At 53.2% G+C, this 18,348-nt stretch overlaps 1 protein-coding gene across 1 annotated transcript in view; it reads left to right on the top strand.

Annotated features, from left to right (window-relative positions):
• Positions 1-18,348, top strand: part of LOC141276835 (uncharacterized) — an 87,136-nt gene that overhangs the window by 53,193 nt on the left and 15,595 nt on the right. The window contains exons 4-5 of the mRNA XM_073794251.1: positions 5,205-5,267; positions 5,630-5,741. Of these exons, the coding sequence (XP_073650352.1) occupies positions 5,205-5,267; positions 5,630-5,741 (175 nt within the window). The remainder of the gene's footprint in view (positions 1-5,204; positions 5,268-5,629; positions 5,742-18,348) is intronic.

Genomic DNA, 18,348 nt, shown 5'->3' with positions numbered 1-18,348 from the left:
TCCTTCCTTTTCTTGTACCTTACCTTGTTCAGAGAGGACTTGTGCCTGTTCTGCTTTGAATTTCTCAACCAGTTCAGCTGCTAAAATCACAGGTGAAGCTTAGTTTCTGCTGATTTAATCCACCCCATCGAGATAGAGTTTCTCATTTTATTCAGCAAATATTTACGATGCCTTAAAAAAAGATTTTTAAAAAAATGCATGGTCTTATTTGCTAATGCTGCTGGGAATTAATTAACTTTTAGGTTCACAGTAAAATTGAGCACAAGGTACAGAGATTTCCCACACATTCCTCTGGTGGGAATGTAATAAATTGGTACAGCCACTGTGGCAAACAGTACGGAGGTCCCTCAAAAGCTAAAAATAGAATTACCATATGATCCAGCAATCCCACTCCTGGGCATATATCCAGACAAAACTATAATTCAAAAAGATACATGCACCCCAATGTTCGTAGCATCATAGCGGCGTTATTTACGATTGCCAAGACGTGGAAACAACCTGAGTGTCCATCAACAGATCAATGGATAAAGAAGATTTTATATATATATAATATATAATTTAAATTTATATATTTGCATACATATATATATAAATACTACTCAGCCATAAAAAAGAATGAAATTAATTTTGCCATTTGCAGCAACATGGATGGACTTGGAGGGCATTATTCTAAGAGAAACAAGTCAGACAGAGAAAGATAAATACTGTATGATATCGCTTATATGTGGAATCTAAGAAATAAAACAAACTGGTGAATATAACATAAAAGAAGCAGACTCACAGATATAGAGAACAAACTAGTAATTGCCAGTGGGGGAGGGGGGAAAGGCAATTTAAGAGTTGGAATTGGGAAGTGGGAAGTACAAACTATTTGGTGTAAAGTAGGCTCCAGGATGTATTATACAACAGGGGGAATATAGCCAATATTTTGTAATAAATGGAAAGTAGTCTTTAAAATTATATAAAAATATTTTCTTTTTTAAAAAAGATACTTCTTAGCTGATAGAAGCTTTAGAAGTCTACAGAGGCAGATAATTTTAAAATTGCAGCATATAACTTCTGGAGCCTGGCTGACATTCTCATAGGAAGCCGCATGAAAATTACTTTCAAAGGCATTCATCACCTTAGCTTACAGGAGTCTGTTCCTTCAGTGTGTATTAGTCCATGGTGCATCCTTACTTTGACTTATCTGTGAGGTTCACTTCTCGCCCCCAGGAACAAAGCCTGCAGAGGGACAACTTGTTTGGCTTGGGAGCCTGCCCAATATGAAAAGTTTGCAGGCAAAATCAGAAAGAACAGCTGCAGGAGGAGAGATGAGGTTTGCCGACAGCTAACGATTCAGAAAGCAATTTGCATGAGAGCCTTCTGTTTAACAGGAGGCAGCATGTGCTGGGCAATGGTTTACCATCCACTGCCAAGCTGGTTTCTACACCCTGAGTCCTCATTCCATCAAAACACGTGTCCTGAGGGAACGCCCAGCCACCAGCTTCCACATACCTGAGTTAGCATGACCTGCCATCTAGAATTTCAGAGAGCTTTTCATTTATTAACTCACATGAATCTACTTTATCCTGAGGCTCTGGATACTAGTCCCATGCAAACTGATTTAATAACAAACATTTAAGTGCAAATCCAAGGTCATCTAGATAATATTCTTTGACAGCTTATTGCATATGAGGCACTGCACTGTGCACTTTTTATACCATATCGGACTTCATAACAGACCTCTGAAGTGGGTGGTTAAGTTTCCTGCCAAGGGATCCATACACAAGAAACGATCATCAGAAAAGACCAAAGTATTATTTATTACTAGTGAGCTAGTCGCTGTTACTTCATTTTGGAATTCTAATTGAGGCTTTCCTTCTCTCTCTCTCGCCCCCAAATCACAGATGACTAGGTCATGGGACATGCTTAAGCTAACATGCCTTATTCTGTGAATCATAAGCTGAGCTACTGGGACAGAACCATGTGACACGTTTGTCCCTTTCAAATGTAATAATTCTACCCATTGCTCCATAGGTGTTCTGGTTACTGACCAATAACATTAACAATTCCTCTTCCAAGAATAGGATGGAGGGGAAAGGCACTGGATCTCCTATGCCTCCCAAACATGTGAAGGCCAAAGCATGGTGGGAGGAGAAGCATATCTCTTTGTAATATGTTTTATTCCCTGTTTTATAGATGTGCATATGGAAGATTAGAAAGGCTGAGTAACTTGTCCATGTCATGTAGCCCATGCTTTTAACTTTTTTATTATACCACTTACCCTCTCACCTATCAGTTTGCCTTTTATACTGATATCCTGAGAAACAGACCACTGTATGGTATAGAAATGAACAACCATAAATAAGCTGGAAATGCATTTCTATTTACATTAACTAAGATAGTCACTTGTTTCTTTTAAGTGAGGTCCTCCGCCTTTTTAGGGACCTGAGTAAACTAACGATGTGCTTCCATTGATTAAACAAGAATTCTCCAATATTCCATAGAAGAATCATACATTTCTTTAAGCCCTGTGTATGCTTCTAGGGTTTAGATTCTAAATGAAATAGGTTTCTGTTTTTCATTAAAAAAAACGAACACAGGATTTCATTTGTAAATTTATTAACTTTTTTTTTCTGTCTAGCAACAAGCAGTGACTGTTGTTGGGTTGGTGGACATAGTAGAGATGGCCATTCAGAAAATCACAAATTTTAGGAACTCTAGCATTCATGTAGCTCAGAACTGTAAGAAGAGACCAGAGGAAGATCAGCATGCTTTCAAGTATATTACAAATCAATATTGAAATAGAGCTTAACGTATAATTCATCTGGAAAGAAGCTCAGAACGTGATTGCCAGTTATTTAATATTCTGATCAAAGACAGTGGAAGCACTATTAAAGTATGGCATTTTGACTGCCATTGGAAAGGTCAGGTTTCAAACAGCAGTGCACTAGTTGTGCTCAAAATGACTAAAGAATGATGAATAATTAAGTGAAGAGGAAATGGGAGACCTGCACTCTAATCTTGTCTTGGCCACTGATGGGAATCATGTGGACTTTAAGCCCATCACACATTTACCACCTTGGTTTCTCACCTGTAAAATGAGGGAGTGACTGTAGTTCTTTAATAATCCTTGATGATCTTTAGCTCTGATTCTAGAAGCACCTTGATTTAATACAGTTTGAGGATTTATGTCTAAACTCTAGCAAGCAAAAAAATGTTCTTTTATTTCTAAAATGGACTTGACATTGCGTTAACAGAGCAAATGAAATCTTTTGAAGATTGTTCAAAGAATCACCAACTTAAAATTCATCGCCATTGTTGGTTTTTATTGTCTGTTTAACTCTTACTAGATCTATAATAGTTTTATTTATTTTCCTTTGCACCTGGACTGGCAGCCTGTGTGGTTGGAGAAACACATCACCACTTATTTTAGATACTTTGTTATCAGAGCCAACTCTGTAATCTTTGCTCTGCCTGTGAATTATTTATTTAATTTGATGTGTTTTTTCCTGGATTCATAGAATTTCCTTTTGTCATGATGCTTCTTTCCATTTATGGGACTGTAAATACAGCTGACTAAACCTCTCTAGTGGCCGAATACCTATCAGGTCTTTTGTGTGAAGGATGCTAGCTAATCTTCCCGTTCATAGGCTGACTACATTTTTATTCATTTGCTTTTATTCTACTCACCCCTGACAGTAGTATCTGTGGAATAAATAAAATAATGATACCTACTACTTATTTAACTCGGATCAGAAAACTTGACCTTTTCCTAATTTTTTACATTTGCTAGCTTTGTGGCAATATGCACCCCTATTTTTCTCTGAATCTCAGTTCACCCTCTACATGGGAATAATTATGCCTACCATACAACGTGGTGATCATAAAAGAAATTCCGCCCATCTACTACCATATTGGGGAAAAATATTTGGATTGACTTTTACCAGACTTGGAGGCACATGTTTGCAGTGGCCTGTTTGAAAATACTGACTACATGGGGTACAGTGGGATACTCTGAAGGCACCTTACAGAGGTAGATAATATCTCTCCCAGGGCATCAACGCTAAAAGTGAGAAGCATTTTGATTTCTCATCAAGAAAGAAATGTTCTATGATGTTAATGGTTCTTAACTTTTGGTGATTCATTAAAATCTCCTGGGGAGCTTTTGATAATCTTAAAGCCCAGCCTGTAATTTATACCAATTAAATATGAATTTCTGGGGGTTGGACTGAGGCATTGGTATATTTTAAGGTTTGCAGAATGTAATGGTTAATTTTTAAGTGTCAATTCAACTATATCCTGAGATACACAGATATTTTGCTAAACATTATTTCTGGGTGGGTCTGTTCCCAGATGAGATTAGCATTTGAATTGGTAGATGGAGTAAAGCAGATTTCCCTCCCCAGTGTAGGTGGGCCTCATCCAATCTCTTGAGGGCCCCAAAAGAATAAAAAGTCAGAGGAAAGGAGAATTTGCTCTCTCTGCCTGAGTGTTTGATCTGATCCCCTGCCCTCTGACTGTGGCTTACGTCAGTTCTGAAAACTACACCCCTGGATTTCCTAGTTTCCAGCTTATATTTAATATACAATATATTTAATATTTAATATGTTTAATAGCAATTACATATGTTAAAGCAATTACATATATTACATTATATTTATTATATATCTCCTATTGGTTCTGTTTCTCTGGAGTACCCTGACTAATATGGTGCTTCCAATACACTGTAAATATTGAGAACTACTATATATGTTAAAATACTATGGCTAAGGTATTAGAAAAGTGAATGCTCTGACAGTGTAGTTCTGCTTCTTAAATGGGCAACTCAATGAGGATAAGTAGCAATGTAAATTATTTTTTTCATTTTAAATGGTGGCCAGTCATATATATATATATATATGTGTGTGTGTGTAAACACTTTGGGAGGCTATAAGACACTAATTAAAAGAACTTATAGGATATAAGCACTAAGACCACATCGACTCGCCACTCAGTAGAAGGAATTCTAGGCCCAAGATATAGAAACCTCCATACCTGAATCATTGGAAAAGATGTAGAAAAGACACTAAAACTATTGAAATTTTCAGAGATCCCTTGTGACCCTTTTGGAGGTCATGATATCAGGACTCACTGTCTCCTGAGTCTTGTTTTGTAATACAGAGAGGGACCCACAGTTACATAGTAAATTGACACCTGAGACTTGTTTTTTTTTCAGCTAGAAGTGGAAAGGAGAAATATCTTTCACTGAAGCAGAGAGTAGAGGTATAAGTGGGGAAGACAAGGTAAAGAAAGAGAAAAGAAAATAATCCATTTAGAGAAGACTTGCTCTTGGGGCAAGCCCTGGACATATAGTCATTTATATATCCTATTTCAGGATACATTGCATGCTTTACTGTAAGTAAGCATTTAATGATTTGTCTTCCACATACTTTGTTTCATTAAAGAGATTCACTTCTGCTGGCATTTTGTTTCATGGGATCCCAGGCCCTTAGCATAGTCGCTTAGTAAAGTATTTGTGGAATGAATCAGTCAATATGTCCTCAAACTCAGTACCCTTCTCAAATCAGTTACCTGCTTTATACCATAACTGAGATTATATTATCATAGTGTTAGGACTCAAAGGGAAATATGATCTCGATTTTAGGGTGAGCGGCGAAGCTGCCGAGCGCCCGCGTCGCTGCCGCGGCCGGAAGACAGACGCCCCCCAAAGCCCCTCGCCTGGCTCGGACCAACGGAGCCGACAGCCCAGCACTCCGGTGAGTGGCGCCTCCTCCCCAGCCCTAGACCCCCGCTGGGGACGGGCCGGCCGGGCTCTTTTGTGCAGCGCACCGGGGGTGCTCTGCGCCCCCTCCGCGCGCCCGGGTCCGGTCCGCCGGACCCCGTGGCTGCGGTGCCCGCGGTGCGATCGGTCTTTGTTTCCACCGGGGCCCGCGGCTCGGCTGGGCTCGGCTCGAAGCCTGGCAGGCAGCGCCGGGAAGGGGGAGGGGGAGGTGGACGAGAAGGGGGCGCGGGGAGGGGGGGGGTGCCCGGGTTTCCTGGCCGCCCCGCGGCTCCCCCGGCTCGGGGGCGAGGTGCGCGCCCAGCACTGCCGCGCGTCCCCTCCTCCTTCCCCCTCCCTCCATCTTTGGATTTAAAACTGCAATTTGCTCTCCAGCTTGCTGAGTGTGTGGTGGGGACCGTGGGACCGGAGAACAAGGCTGGATTTTAGGAACGGCCCTGGGAAAGGGGGAGACTGCGGAGGGAGGAGCCCCTCCCCTTCAACCCCCAAATCCCAAGGTTCTGCTGGTGCTCTGGGAGTTGAGAGGCGGGGACCTAATGACCCGGAGCGGGTGTGGGGCGGAGGAGGGATTTGGGGGCGGCCAGGGCCGTAGGGGTTGGGCCGCGTGCCCGGTTACCTGGTGAGCAAAGTCGGCTCACTTTTGCATAAATAAATAAATAATCGCCTATCAATGCGTTTCCTCTGAGGCTCTGATGGAATCGGCCCCCTCTTCCCCAGGGGGTGGGGTGCTGAGTGACAGCTGTCAGCCCCCTGGGCCGGTAGCTGGGGGTGAATTGCAGAATCCCTCTGCTTTCTGGCTAAGGGCGCATTCCCCTGCTGGGTCCTGGTCCCCAGGCAGAGCCAGAGGGGCAGAGGGCTGGCTCTGAGTCTAGGAAATAACCTTGTTTCCTGTTCTACAGGAAAAGGGACAGCAACCCAGAGTTTGGGGGCTGGGGATGAAGACTGATGGGAGCTGGAGGGGTTCCCCAGCAGCCTGACCCCCCCAGCCTCCTGCCAGGCGAAGGGGCCAGCTGAGGGAGGAAGGATGTGGGCCTTGCTGGCCGGAGGCGGGAGCTGGGGCCGTCCCTGAGACGGGCAGCGGGCACTGAGAGGGAGGAGGGAGAGAGAGAGAAGCGGGGGCGGGAATTCTCTACCGCAGACCCTGGGGGCCAGGGCCAGATGTGGAGGGGTGGGGAGTCCCCCCTCCCTCCTAGCTTGGGGGCCCTGGGGCTGGGCGGGGCTGAGCCTGGTGCCCTCCGTTCTGCACCAGTGCCTGACTGGCAGGGCCAGCTGAATTTGGGCCCAGGCGTCACCCTGGGAGGTAGGGCCAGGCTGCACCAGCCTGGCCCCTGAGCACAAGGAGGGACCCTTGGGGGGCCTGTGCCTGTCTGGCTGGGCAGGCGTTTCCCGCCGGACCAGTTGGTGTCAGGCGGGACTTGGCCCCAGTTCCCTGTGCAGAGCTCAGGGTGTGAGGACAAGTTTGCCTCCGGGTCAGGGTGGCCACATTTTGTCCGCTGCTGCCGCCAGCAGGGCGGGGGCATGCGCCCGGGCCTGGGCAGAGTCCTGCCAGGAGCATTTGGGGTGTTTCTATTGTTGGCTTGTTCCTGTTCCGTGTGGCCCGGTGTGTGTAGCTGTGTGAGCTGGGGCTGTAGGTGACAGATTACCAGTTGGTCGTCCCCCACCCACACACAGCCCCCACCCCTGCCGCCTGGAGGGGCAGGCTGGGTTGTGGTGGTGAGCTGCAGGGGGACCCCCCAGGTGGCATGTGCCTGCAGCTTGCCATCTCCCTCCTTTGAGCAGATGTATATTTTTATAGTAATGGAAAATCAAACTGGATAGTAAGTTGAATTCATTTTTTTCTTCTGCTGTGTCAATAGTTGGAATAACCCCTAGAGACTAGTGAACTTCTTGCCCCAGAGCTCCTACCCTCCAGAGATTGCAAAGATCAGTGAGGGCATGAGCTTTGGGGGACCAGTTCAAACCAGTGACTCTTGTCCCTCTGGGTCTGGCATTGGGGCAGGTGCCCAGGTGGGCGGGCATTGCCCCCTCCCCAGGCATTCCCCCCACACCCCACCCCACCCCACCCCAGGTGTAGTCTGTCCTCTCAGCCACCTCCTTGGTCAGTGCCTAAGCTGTGCCCAAGCCCTCAGGGACCTTCTCCTGGTGGGCTCTCTCCCCCTGCCTGGGCTCCCGGCCCACGTGTTGATATTTATTTTGTGTAGTAAAATCCATTTTTAATGCCGTTACTATTGAAATAATATAGAGAGAAACAAATGTGATGTGTTTAAGTTGCCCTCTGTTGAGTTTTTAATGTGATCTATGGCTGAGGTAGTGATGGAAGGAGCTGTTCGGCTTGGAGGAATTTGGTGTCATAAAGAAAAAGAGCTTGCTGTTTATTATGGTTGCTGGGCTGGGGGTTCTGGAACAGGGTCGTGGGGGCAGGGAGCCCCAGCACCCCCAGGTGCTGTGGATGGACAGGGTTGCTTCTCAGTTTGAAGGTGCGTGGGTTCCAGGATTGTTTTGCATTGCTCCCCAGCCCTTGATGGGGCCTTTGGTGAGGGGGCTTGGGAGCTGGGGGGCTTTGTCCCCTCCCATTCCACCTGGTTAGATTGGGGCAGGGAGGCTTATGGAACCCCCTGCTGAGCTAAGTGGAGGTGTACTGTAGGGAGGATGGATTTGGATTCTAAAGGAGAGTAAGAGACAGAGACGCGGGATCTTTACCTGCTTGGTGTGGCTGTGCTGGAGGCTTGGAGGGCAAACTGTCCCTGGCAGAAGACCTTTTTTTTAGGGGGGGCTGATCTGGACCGGCAGAGCCCCAGAGGGACATTGCTTGTTCTCTATCAGCCTGGAGCGCTGGTTCGAGCCACTACCTCCTCTTGCCTCTGTTCCCCATTGGACAGGGGCTTCCTCCAGGCAAACCTGATCCCCCTCACTTCCCCTCTTCTCTGCTCTGCCCCACCCCAAGTCAACTTCTTTTTTTTTTTTTGGTTTGTGGAATACAGAGCTCTGTGCCTCAGGCCAGCCACCCAAGACCACAGGGTGCCATGCCTTCATACCAGATGCCCAGGCACTTCTGGTGTGATTAGTGAGGTCAAGCAGACTCACCATTATGGGATGGAGCCCAGCTCTGCCTCTGGGTCCCCTGGGTCTCTTGGGACAGAGCCGGGGAGGGGGAAGCCAGGATAGGGTGGAGCTGGGAACTGAAGGGGGGGAGCAACGGTAACATTGTTGCTAATGTCAGCAGATGGGCCCCCCAGGGAGAGAGCTGGGGGAGGTGGGGAGGAAAGAGACCCAGAGAGCCCGACATGAGGTGGAAAGAGGAAAAGATGGTGACAGAAGCCAGGGATGAGGGGGTGAGAGAGAAAACGGTCAAGGAGAAGAGCCAGGATCACAGCCCCTGGAGATGGCATCCAGGGGACCAAGAAGGCCTAGGCATGTGCCACTCCCCACCCCACAGCCCAAAATGAGCGGGCACTGAGAGCCTCTCACCCAAGATCAATTGCTGCTAGGATAGTATCTGAAGGAGAGACAAGCAAAGGTCTCTGGGAAAAGGGAGGAGGACAGGTGGGAGAGAGAGAGAAGGAAGCTCTCCCACAGGAGGAGGGAGAACGGGGAGACAGGGGGATTCCAGGGGTCACTTGACTAATGCTCCTGCCCCAGGGCAGTGTCTCCCCACTCCCCAAATGTCTGGGAACAGAGCCGACCTCTTCTTTGGACCTGGGGGCGGAGCCTGAGGCAGGTACAGCACCCCACAGGTTGTGGGCCCTCTGTCAGGAGGCACCGGGCTTTTAAAAGCGGGGAACATTAGGACTGTTAGAGACACCAGGGGTGTCATCCGGTTGGATCCCCCCCCACCTTGTTTGACAGGAGGAAATCCAGTCTAGAGGGGCCCCCTCCCCTTGCTTGCCTGGGACCTAGGCTCTTTCCGTCCACCTCTCTGTAGTTAGAGAGCTGGAACAGCTGCAGGGGGCCTCCTGAGTGCGGAGGGGGCCAGAGCCTGGGGAGAGGAGCAGGCGGGCACCCTTGTGGCCAGAGCCCCCCCAGGGGAGGGGGAGGCGCCGCTGCCGGGAGAGAGGGAGGGAGGGGAGAGAGGAGGGGAAACAGTGAGTCAGGCTTCCAAGAGCTGAGGATGGGAGAGCCAGAGCTGGGAGGGAGAGGGTAGGGAGGGCTGCTCAGAAGTGAGGAGAGGGAGGGGGCCCAGCCAGGGGCAAGGAGAGCTCTAGAGGGAGGGAGCCAGCCCCTGGCCCTGGCCCAGCGGTAGGGCTGTGCAGGGCTGTGCAGCCAGCATGGACTTTGCCCGTGGCAGGTCAGGAAGGAGCCAGATTCTTGCCCCTGCGGCGTCCTTTTCATTTCCTATTCCTCATTTATGATCCCACCCCAGGGTCTCAGGAAGAATGACTGACTGTGTCATCCCATCCCTTCCTCAGTTTCCCCATCTATTGTGGGATTTGGACTGTGAGCTCTTCTTAGAGAGGGAGGAACAGAGCCTCCTGGGAAGTGTTGGGGGGTACTTCCTCCAGCTGCTGGCTTTGTGCCGGGGGCCCTGCTGGAGGCTGCCACCAGTCAGTGTAGGGTGCAGGTCTCCGCGGTAGGGCTCCTCTTGAGCCCTCAGAGTTGCTGGGCCAGGGAGTGGCGGTGGTGGGCCACGAGTGCTGGGGTGCAGTGTGTGTGTGTGTGTGTGTGTGGTGCCGGGCTGGCAATGGTAGGTGGACTGCCTGGGGCCTCTCAGGATGGCCAGGGCGTAGACAGGGCCACGAACTCCAGATGTCCAGAGCCAACCTCCATTTGGGGAGGGAGGAGACACCCTTGTGATTCCCCCCCCCCCCCTCTGCCTTATCCCTGTGGCTCAGAGGCTCTGGGGCAGCTGGGAGGTAGGAATGGTCCCTGTGGGAGCTGGTGAGAACTGCCTATGGGGCCCCTCGTGTCCGGAGCTGGGACCAGCACTGGAGGGATCCCCAGGGACTGCCTGGGAGGGAGGAGGGAAGGAGCCCCCCTCCCACCCATCTGACAGGAAGCTATGGCTTCGTCCAAGGCCTGGCATCCCCCAGCCCTTCCCTCCTGGATCCCCAGCATCTCTTCCATTGGTGAGGGGATGAGGGAGGTGGGCACTGAAGCTTCCTCTCCTACAGGGCCTGGCTTTGGGGGGAACGGTGAAGTGAAGGCAAAGTGAGGCCCCCTGCCTCCCCCTACGCGCGCACACACAGACTCAGCTGCAGTGAGGCCCTGCTTTCTCCTCTCTCTGCTCTGGGGTCCTTGGCTTGGGAGCCCAGGGGAGGGGCCACTTCTGCAGCTGGCTGGCCCCGAACTCCCAGGTCAGCCAGCTGCTACTGAAGCTTCCAGAAGCTGCAGCTCTGCACCCCCTCCCCGCCCCCTGAGCCAGGAGAGGCCTTTGCTGACCTGGGGGAGGGTGTCTTGGTGAGCGAGTGGGCACCCTTAGAAGGACTAGCACAGACAACCAGACAGATGGGTGGTGGAGCAGATGGACAGAGACACCCACGCACAGGCAGACGGAGAGAGACAGACAGATGGACCAGGGCTGGGAGAGACGGACATACAGAGGTGCTGGCAGAGACAGGAGTCAGAAAAATGGAAGGGCCTGGGGAGAGAGTAACAGACAGACAGAGACAGAGACTTGGAGACAGGGAGATCCAAGGGGGGAGACAAGGTGACTGAGATGGGAGAAGGAGAGATATGGGGGAGAGAGGGAAGGGCAGAAAGAGATAAAGAAAGGGGGAAACCCAGACCGAGAGAAAGAGAGAGGAGAGACTGAAGGCTACAAACCACAAACAAGGATTTGATGAGAATCTGGAAGGTGTTTTCTCCTCCTTCCCTCCCCAAACCCCCAGGCCAGCCAAGTCTCCATTCCTTCCACCCCCGTCTCAGTTTCTAGGTGCTAAAGAGGTCAGGGAGAAAGAGAGAGAGGAAGACACACACACACACAGACACACACACACACACACACACACACACACACACACACACACACACACACACACACACACACACACACACTTCCCCCAGATCCTAGAGACCCCTTTCCCCTGATCTCTTTGTACGGGGAAGGAGTTGCGGAGGGTGCCTCTCCTAGCCCTGACCCCTACTCACAAATGTACATACCTCTTGTCTCAGAAAATATCCCAGAATACTTCCCACTCACTCCCCACTCACACTCACTGTGTGTCTCCTTGTGTAAGTGCAACCCCCATACTCACACCTGTCCACAGGGGCCTGGCCTCACACACACTCACAAATACACATTTTGTGGCATACATGTCTCTGCTCTCACACTCATCTTGAATCTCACAAACATAACCAGTGAACCTGTCCCTATGCTTTCTTACCCATACAGGCAGTGACACACAGGCCTCATCGTGGCTTCTCAAAACATGTTGATACACACACATACACAGTCACACTCTCACACAACAGTGGCAGTCACCCCAGAGCAGAGAGAGGACTCTTTCTCTCTGGAGGGGAAGATCAGGGTCCCCAGGGAGCCATGGTGGGGGGGTATGCCCCCCACTCTGACCTAGCTGGCAGGGCAGGGAGGCAGGAGACACTTTCAGCCGGTGGCAGCCTTCCTGCAGGGCCTGGCCTGGACACAGAGAAACTGGCTGGTGTGAAAGAGCTGAGAGCTGGTGAGAGTGGGTATGCACGTGTACAAACATGTGCACGTATGTACAGGTATAAGGGATGGTGAGTGTCTGTTACAATGTGTATGAGAGAGACTGAGTGCATATGAGGTGGGATATGGGTGTGACAGGGAGATCCACTCCCCAAGGTGTGTGGAGTGTGTGGGTGTGGGTGTGACAGCTACTTGTCGGGTATGTCTGTGTGGAGGCATGCATATGTGACAGGTGCATGTGGCTGTACCTGGCTTTGCAGTGTGCGGGTGTGTGTCATGGGCGTACACATGTGAAGGACTGGGACTCTGGGGCTGAGGGGCATGTGTACCAGGGTGCAGTGTTCTGCAGATGTGAAGGTGTGGGGGATGTTTGCGTGTGAGTGTAGTGTAGGCAGGGTGCATGGATGAGGGGGTAGCTGCCTGTGTGAGGCTGTGAGCTCGTAGCCTGGGTTGGAGGGCTGTTTTCCAAGGCAAGGATGCTGCTTGAACAGAGGCCACCGGCATGAACACATGCGAAGGGGCTCCAAGGCACACAGTTGGGCGCTGACCCGCACGACGTACAAGGACAGACATACCCGCCCCTGTCCTCCCTCTTGGTCTCTCCTGGCGTCAGTGGTTTTCAAAGGAGCCTCCACGAGGACTGTTTGCTGTGCAGTTCCCCCCACCCCCCAGCCCGTGCCTCTTCAAACACAGGGATGCCCTCCAGGCAGCTTTGTGGAGGCTCCTGCCTCGACCATCTGAAGGCAGATGGGTGGGCTGGGATCTGCTGCTGCCCCCCCAGGGAGCGAGGAGGCGGCACTGCTCCTTCGGCCTGGGCACAGGAAGAGACAGATGGACTGCCTGTCTCGACACCCGGACGTGGGGTCTGGGGGTGGGCGGGCACCACCGGCAGAGGGGCTCTAGCGGGCAGCCCCCAGGTGGGCCCCTGAGCAAAGGCCAGGACTCTGCCCTTCACCTTCTCAGAGGGGCACCCGCCCTCACCCCGCAGCCCCATCACCTGTCTGGGCACAGGGGCCCAACTCCAGCCCCTTGTACCTCCTAAATACACAACCACTTCCCCACTCACAGCTCCAGCACCCCTAAACACACAGCCCCAGCACGCCCCCAAACACACAACCACCACATGCCTACCCACCCAAACACATATTACAGCCCTAGTACTTAACCAAAACCCAGATGTTTATGACCCCCAATATACCCCCAGACACCCCAACACACACACAAGGCTTCTACCACATCCTGAAACAGATCAACTCTTCCTCCAATCCCAGCACCTCCCCAGATACACCCAGGACCCTACTGTAGCCCTAATACCTTCCACACACTCAGGTTCTCAGAGTCCCAGCACCTAACCAGACACCCACAGACTCTCCCGACGGCCCCAGCGTTTCCCTCCGCTGCAGCTCATCACGTCCCCAGACACACCGATACAGCCCCCTACACCTTTCCAAACTCTCCCCGCGACATACACGTACACACACCGCCTCAACACCCACGCAGAGGAGGACACCCCTGTAGCCACACCATTTACCTCAAACACACAGACACGGTGCATCTTTGAACAGTAATGTCCCCTCAGCTTCTCGTACCTTCCAGGCCGTGCACGTGCATGCGCATCCCACACACGCACACACCCCCCCAGATCCCAGCACCTCCGCAAACAAGCAGTCCTCTGTGTGTTCCCCAGCAAGCTCCAGCTCCAGTACTTTCCTCAGCCATCCAAGGGCCCAGGGACAGCCCCCACCCCTCTCCAAACACCAGTCCCGCACTCATACACAAACACACAGGGCCCCAGCCCAGTCACCCCTCAGAGCAGCTCCGCCCTGCGCCCACACCTCACCCTGCAGCCGCACTCCCACCATCACACGTTCCAGCACAGCCTCCCTCCTCAGCGCTCTCCATCACCGCTCCCCCACCCCACCTTGTCCTCCCCAGCCTCCCTCCCCCAAACTCCCCCCAGATAGCCTCAGCCTTGCAGACACACTGGCCCACTCTTCCGTGCTCTCTCTCATTCTCGGCTGCCTGGTCCTCCCCCACTTCCCAGAGCCTCCTCTGCCTGGGGAGGCATCTCCACCCCGCCGTCATTGCCCCAGGCCTTTCATTCCTGGACAGTGAGGCTGTACATCTGGTTCAAAGCTGCCCCACCCAAGACCCTGTGCTCTGGGCACCCTGGCCTGGGCTTTGGGGGTTTGGGGCCTCTTGGGGGCTCTTGGCACCTGGTCATCCTGGTGTGTCAGCCAAGAACTCTGAGTACCCAGCCATGCCCTGACTCTGTCGTGTATGGGTGGGGGTGGGGGGGTCTGGGCAGGGGGATTTACCCCCAGCCTGCACATTCTCAGGTGCTTGCCAAATCCCCCTCTTCTTGGGCTCACCTGAGGGGGACATTGGGCCTAGAGCTTCAGGAAAAAAGATGGAGAAGGTGCTGGCTTGATATGCTTCCCCTCCCACCCCACCCCACCCCCAGATCCGGGCTTGGGGCTTGGTCTCCCTGGGAGTCAGTTCCAACAGTGAAGGTTACTTTACTAGATGCATGATTTTAAAGGGAATCTCCACCATCTGTTCCACCCCCTAATTACAGATGCACAGAATCCGCCTCAGAGGGCAGCATGAGGGGAGTGATTTAGAGGCTGAGCTCTGCCTGCATTAGGGCTGGGGAGACTGGGGGGGCCTCTGGGTATTGCTCACAGCCCCCCATCCCATCTCTTTCCCAGGGGCCCCTCGTGCCTCTTCTCTTGTTGGGGGAAAGGCTCCTAGAAAGGTGCCCCGACCCCCTAGACCTGAAAGAGGAAGCAACTGCAGTGCTGAGGGAGGGGTCCCTGAGAGATCGCCTGTGTCCCAGGCCCCAAGTCTGGGGAGGCAGGCTCCATTAGAGCCTTAAAAAATTCAGTGGATCGATCTCTTGCCTGCTTCTTGTGCCCTGGGGAGCCACAGGCGCTGGCCTGGCCCAGCTGTCTGCCCACCCCAGGGGTAGCAAGGATTAGTGAGGTTAGGGAGGGGGCGGTTAGAGCAGAGGTGGGGACATCCAGGTTTTGGCAGCAGAGGATGTGGCCAGGCACGCCAGGACCCACCAGGTGTGTTTGCACGTATGTGCCGGTCCTCCTTGGCGCAGCTGGCAGGCCCGACCCCAGCTTGAGCCTTGCCCTGTGGGGCTGGACGGGCACCAGGGGCCGGAGGGGATGGGCCAGGGCCTGGGCCTCAGAGGGTTCCGAGGGACACCCCGAGGATGGGTCTACCTTTGCCCGTGGCTCCGGGGACCTGGGGCCCCGGCCAGCTCGCTGGTGGTGGTGGCGGCCGCGGGCACACTGTGGTAGAAGCTGGAGCATTCACTGTGGGGAGAAAGGGAGAGAGGCCGGGCTACAGGAATTTTAAAGATTGCTGCAGGCAGGAGGGTCTCTGGAACCCTGTGGAGCAAGCAGTCATGCAGAAGTAATCCTATCGCTGCCTGCCTGGAAGAGAGGAGAGGAGAGGGGGCTGGGAGGGGAAGGATGGCGCAGCCGCCCCTTTCCCACCTCAGCCCCTGCCCCAGCCAGCTGTGGAGGGAGCCCGGGACCCCAGGGGGCTCCCCCGGGGAGGCACCACCCTTCCACCGCTGCCTGTGCCCCCTGGAGGGGCGGCACCGCAGCTGTTGCTCGGCTAGGAGCTCTGGGTTTTATAAATAATGCAGCTTGGAGGTGGGGGCCAACTCAGCCTTGGGTCACCCACTGTGGCATCATCTCCAGCTGGCAGTCCTGTGGCAGAGCCCCTCTGCCTTCCAGCCTGCTCCTCCTCTTTTGCTATGTGAGTTTGGGCCAGAGGCCCAGCCTGTGTGAGCTGGGCCAGGGCAAAGGAGTGTGGAAGAACCCAGAACCCCCTGTCCTTTTGTACCCCGCCCCCACCAGCCTTCACAGGTTAACTGGCCACTGGCTCAGCAAATCCAGGCTGGGAAGGGATGACCCGCTGTACAGGGGCCTCCCTAGTTCCAGCCCCTCCATTTTGCAGATGGAGTAACCAAGTCCAGAGAGGGCAGGGATGGCCAAGGCCAGCCAACTGATGAGCAGCTCCTTCCTGTCCCATTCTGCTGTCAGTCAAGGCTCTTCTCAGCCTCAGCTCAGCTAAGAGCAGGGCCTGGGGGGCGGGGGGGATGTTTGGGAAAGTGGTTGCGGCTGAGACGTTGCCATGGCGATGCTGCAGGATGCCGAGCTGAAGTGGGGGTCTAACAGGGTCTCTGGGGCCCCCAGCTCCACACCCCTGTGGTCTTCTCCTCCCCATCTCCTGTCCCCCACCCAGAGGCCTGTCAGGCAGCTCCGGTGACAGGCTGGGTGGGTGACAGGTGGTGCAGGTGATGGGCTGGGTGGGTGACAGGTGGTGCAGGTGATGGGCTGGGTGGGTGACGAGCTGGGTGGGTGACTGACAGGTGGTGCAGGTGATGGGCTGGGTGGGTGACAGGTGGTGCGGGTGCGAGGCAGGCAGGTGACAAGCTGGGTGGTGACGGGCCCTGCTGATGACAGGCAGGGGGTGTGGTTGGCGGGGATGCTGTCTCCTGGCTGGTGGCCTGTCGCAGCCCCCCACCCTCACGCGTGTGCACATGCACAGACTCTGGGCTCAGAGCTTGGGGCTAAGATACTAATGAGGCTTATTACGTGTGGGGGGGGCAGGTGCCCAGGCTCACTAATGAGAGGCCTTTAACGAAGAGGGGAGACAGCTGGGGGGCTCTGAGGAATTTGGCTGGCCCTCCTGGTCTGGAGGATGAGCCAGGTCGGGACCCCACCTACCCTTCCCCCCGGCCACTTGGCTTTGTGTTAATACTACCCACAGTCATGATAGTTACCACTGTCCAAGCGTTTGCTACACTGGCCGAGCCCTTTACGTGCGTTTTCTTATTTCAACTCAGCAGTCGTAGGAGGGAGGCACTATTGCCCATTTTATGGATGAGGAATCTGAGGCTGAGAAGGCAAGGGACTTCACATAACAAGTTTCTGTTGCAGCTGACATTTTAATCTTAAGTCTTTCTGTCCCCAGAGCCCGTGCTCTTAACCATCCCACCAGTAACACTCAGGTCTTGGCGCAGACCCCGACCTTCTCTCAGGGCCTCAGTTCACTCTTCTGGAAAATGGATGTGCGGTGGAGGAGTGAGCACCATACGCTCTTCAGCTCTGACTTGGGTGGCTTCAGGGGCTCCTCCAGTTAACTGTCAAAGCCTCACCCCATCTGGCCCAGATTCTAGGTGACACCCCTGGACTGGAGAGAGGGCAGGGCTTAGCACTGAGGGAGCAGAGCTGAAGGGGGTTGCCTGGGGTATCCAGACCACTTCCTGCATTGTGTGGTGGGGAGGCTGAGGCTTGGAGAGGAGCAGCAAGGGCCCAAGGCCACACACCCTGTAAGCTGTAGGGCCCCATGGGATCCCAGGTCTCCTGGCCTGTTGGAAGGGCGGGGCTGGGAGTGGTGCCAGAGCTGGGAGGTCACCTCCTCCTGGACCCCACCCACCAGCCTAGCTTCTTCCCTGGAGGTTGTGAGCCCCTACATCCTGGGAGGGGGCAGGGGGCTGTTGGCCACCTCTTTAGGGCCATGCCCCTTCCCCGTCAGTCTGGGCCCGTAGTGTCAGTTGATCTCCTCCCTTTGGGACCCATTGGGGTGGAAACTCCCTGGCAACAACTGATGGATGCGTTAAGGCCTTGACATTGGCCTGGGGCCACAGCATGACCCTGGAGGGACCAGGCTAGGGCTGGGGGACTTGGAGGGGAATTTAAGGGAGAAGAATTAGGGTCATAAATCTTGGAGCGTCTGGGTTCTCTTCTCCTCGACCTTAATCTCTTACCAAACCTGCTCTCCGGCTGCTCATCCAAGTCTGAGGGTTGAGGGGGGTCCACCTGCCCATTCCCCTCTCCCTCCAACTGATGCCTCCCCCCCCCGAAATTGCACCCCCTATGGGGAAGAACAAGTTGCAGCCACTGCCGCTGGACAGAATTAAGAACTTGTGTGTCTAGACTACTGGATTTGGCCT

This window comes from Tursiops truncatus, chromosome 17 (assembly GCF_011762595.2).
Source record: "Tursiops truncatus isolate mTurTru1 chromosome 17, mTurTru1.mat.Y, whole genome shotgun sequence".
NCBI lineage: Eukaryota > Metazoa > Chordata > Mammalia > Artiodactyla > Delphinidae > Tursiops > Tursiops truncatus.
The sequence above is the reverse complement of the archived record's forward strand: the minus strand, read 5'-3'. Positions and strand labels throughout refer to the sequence as shown.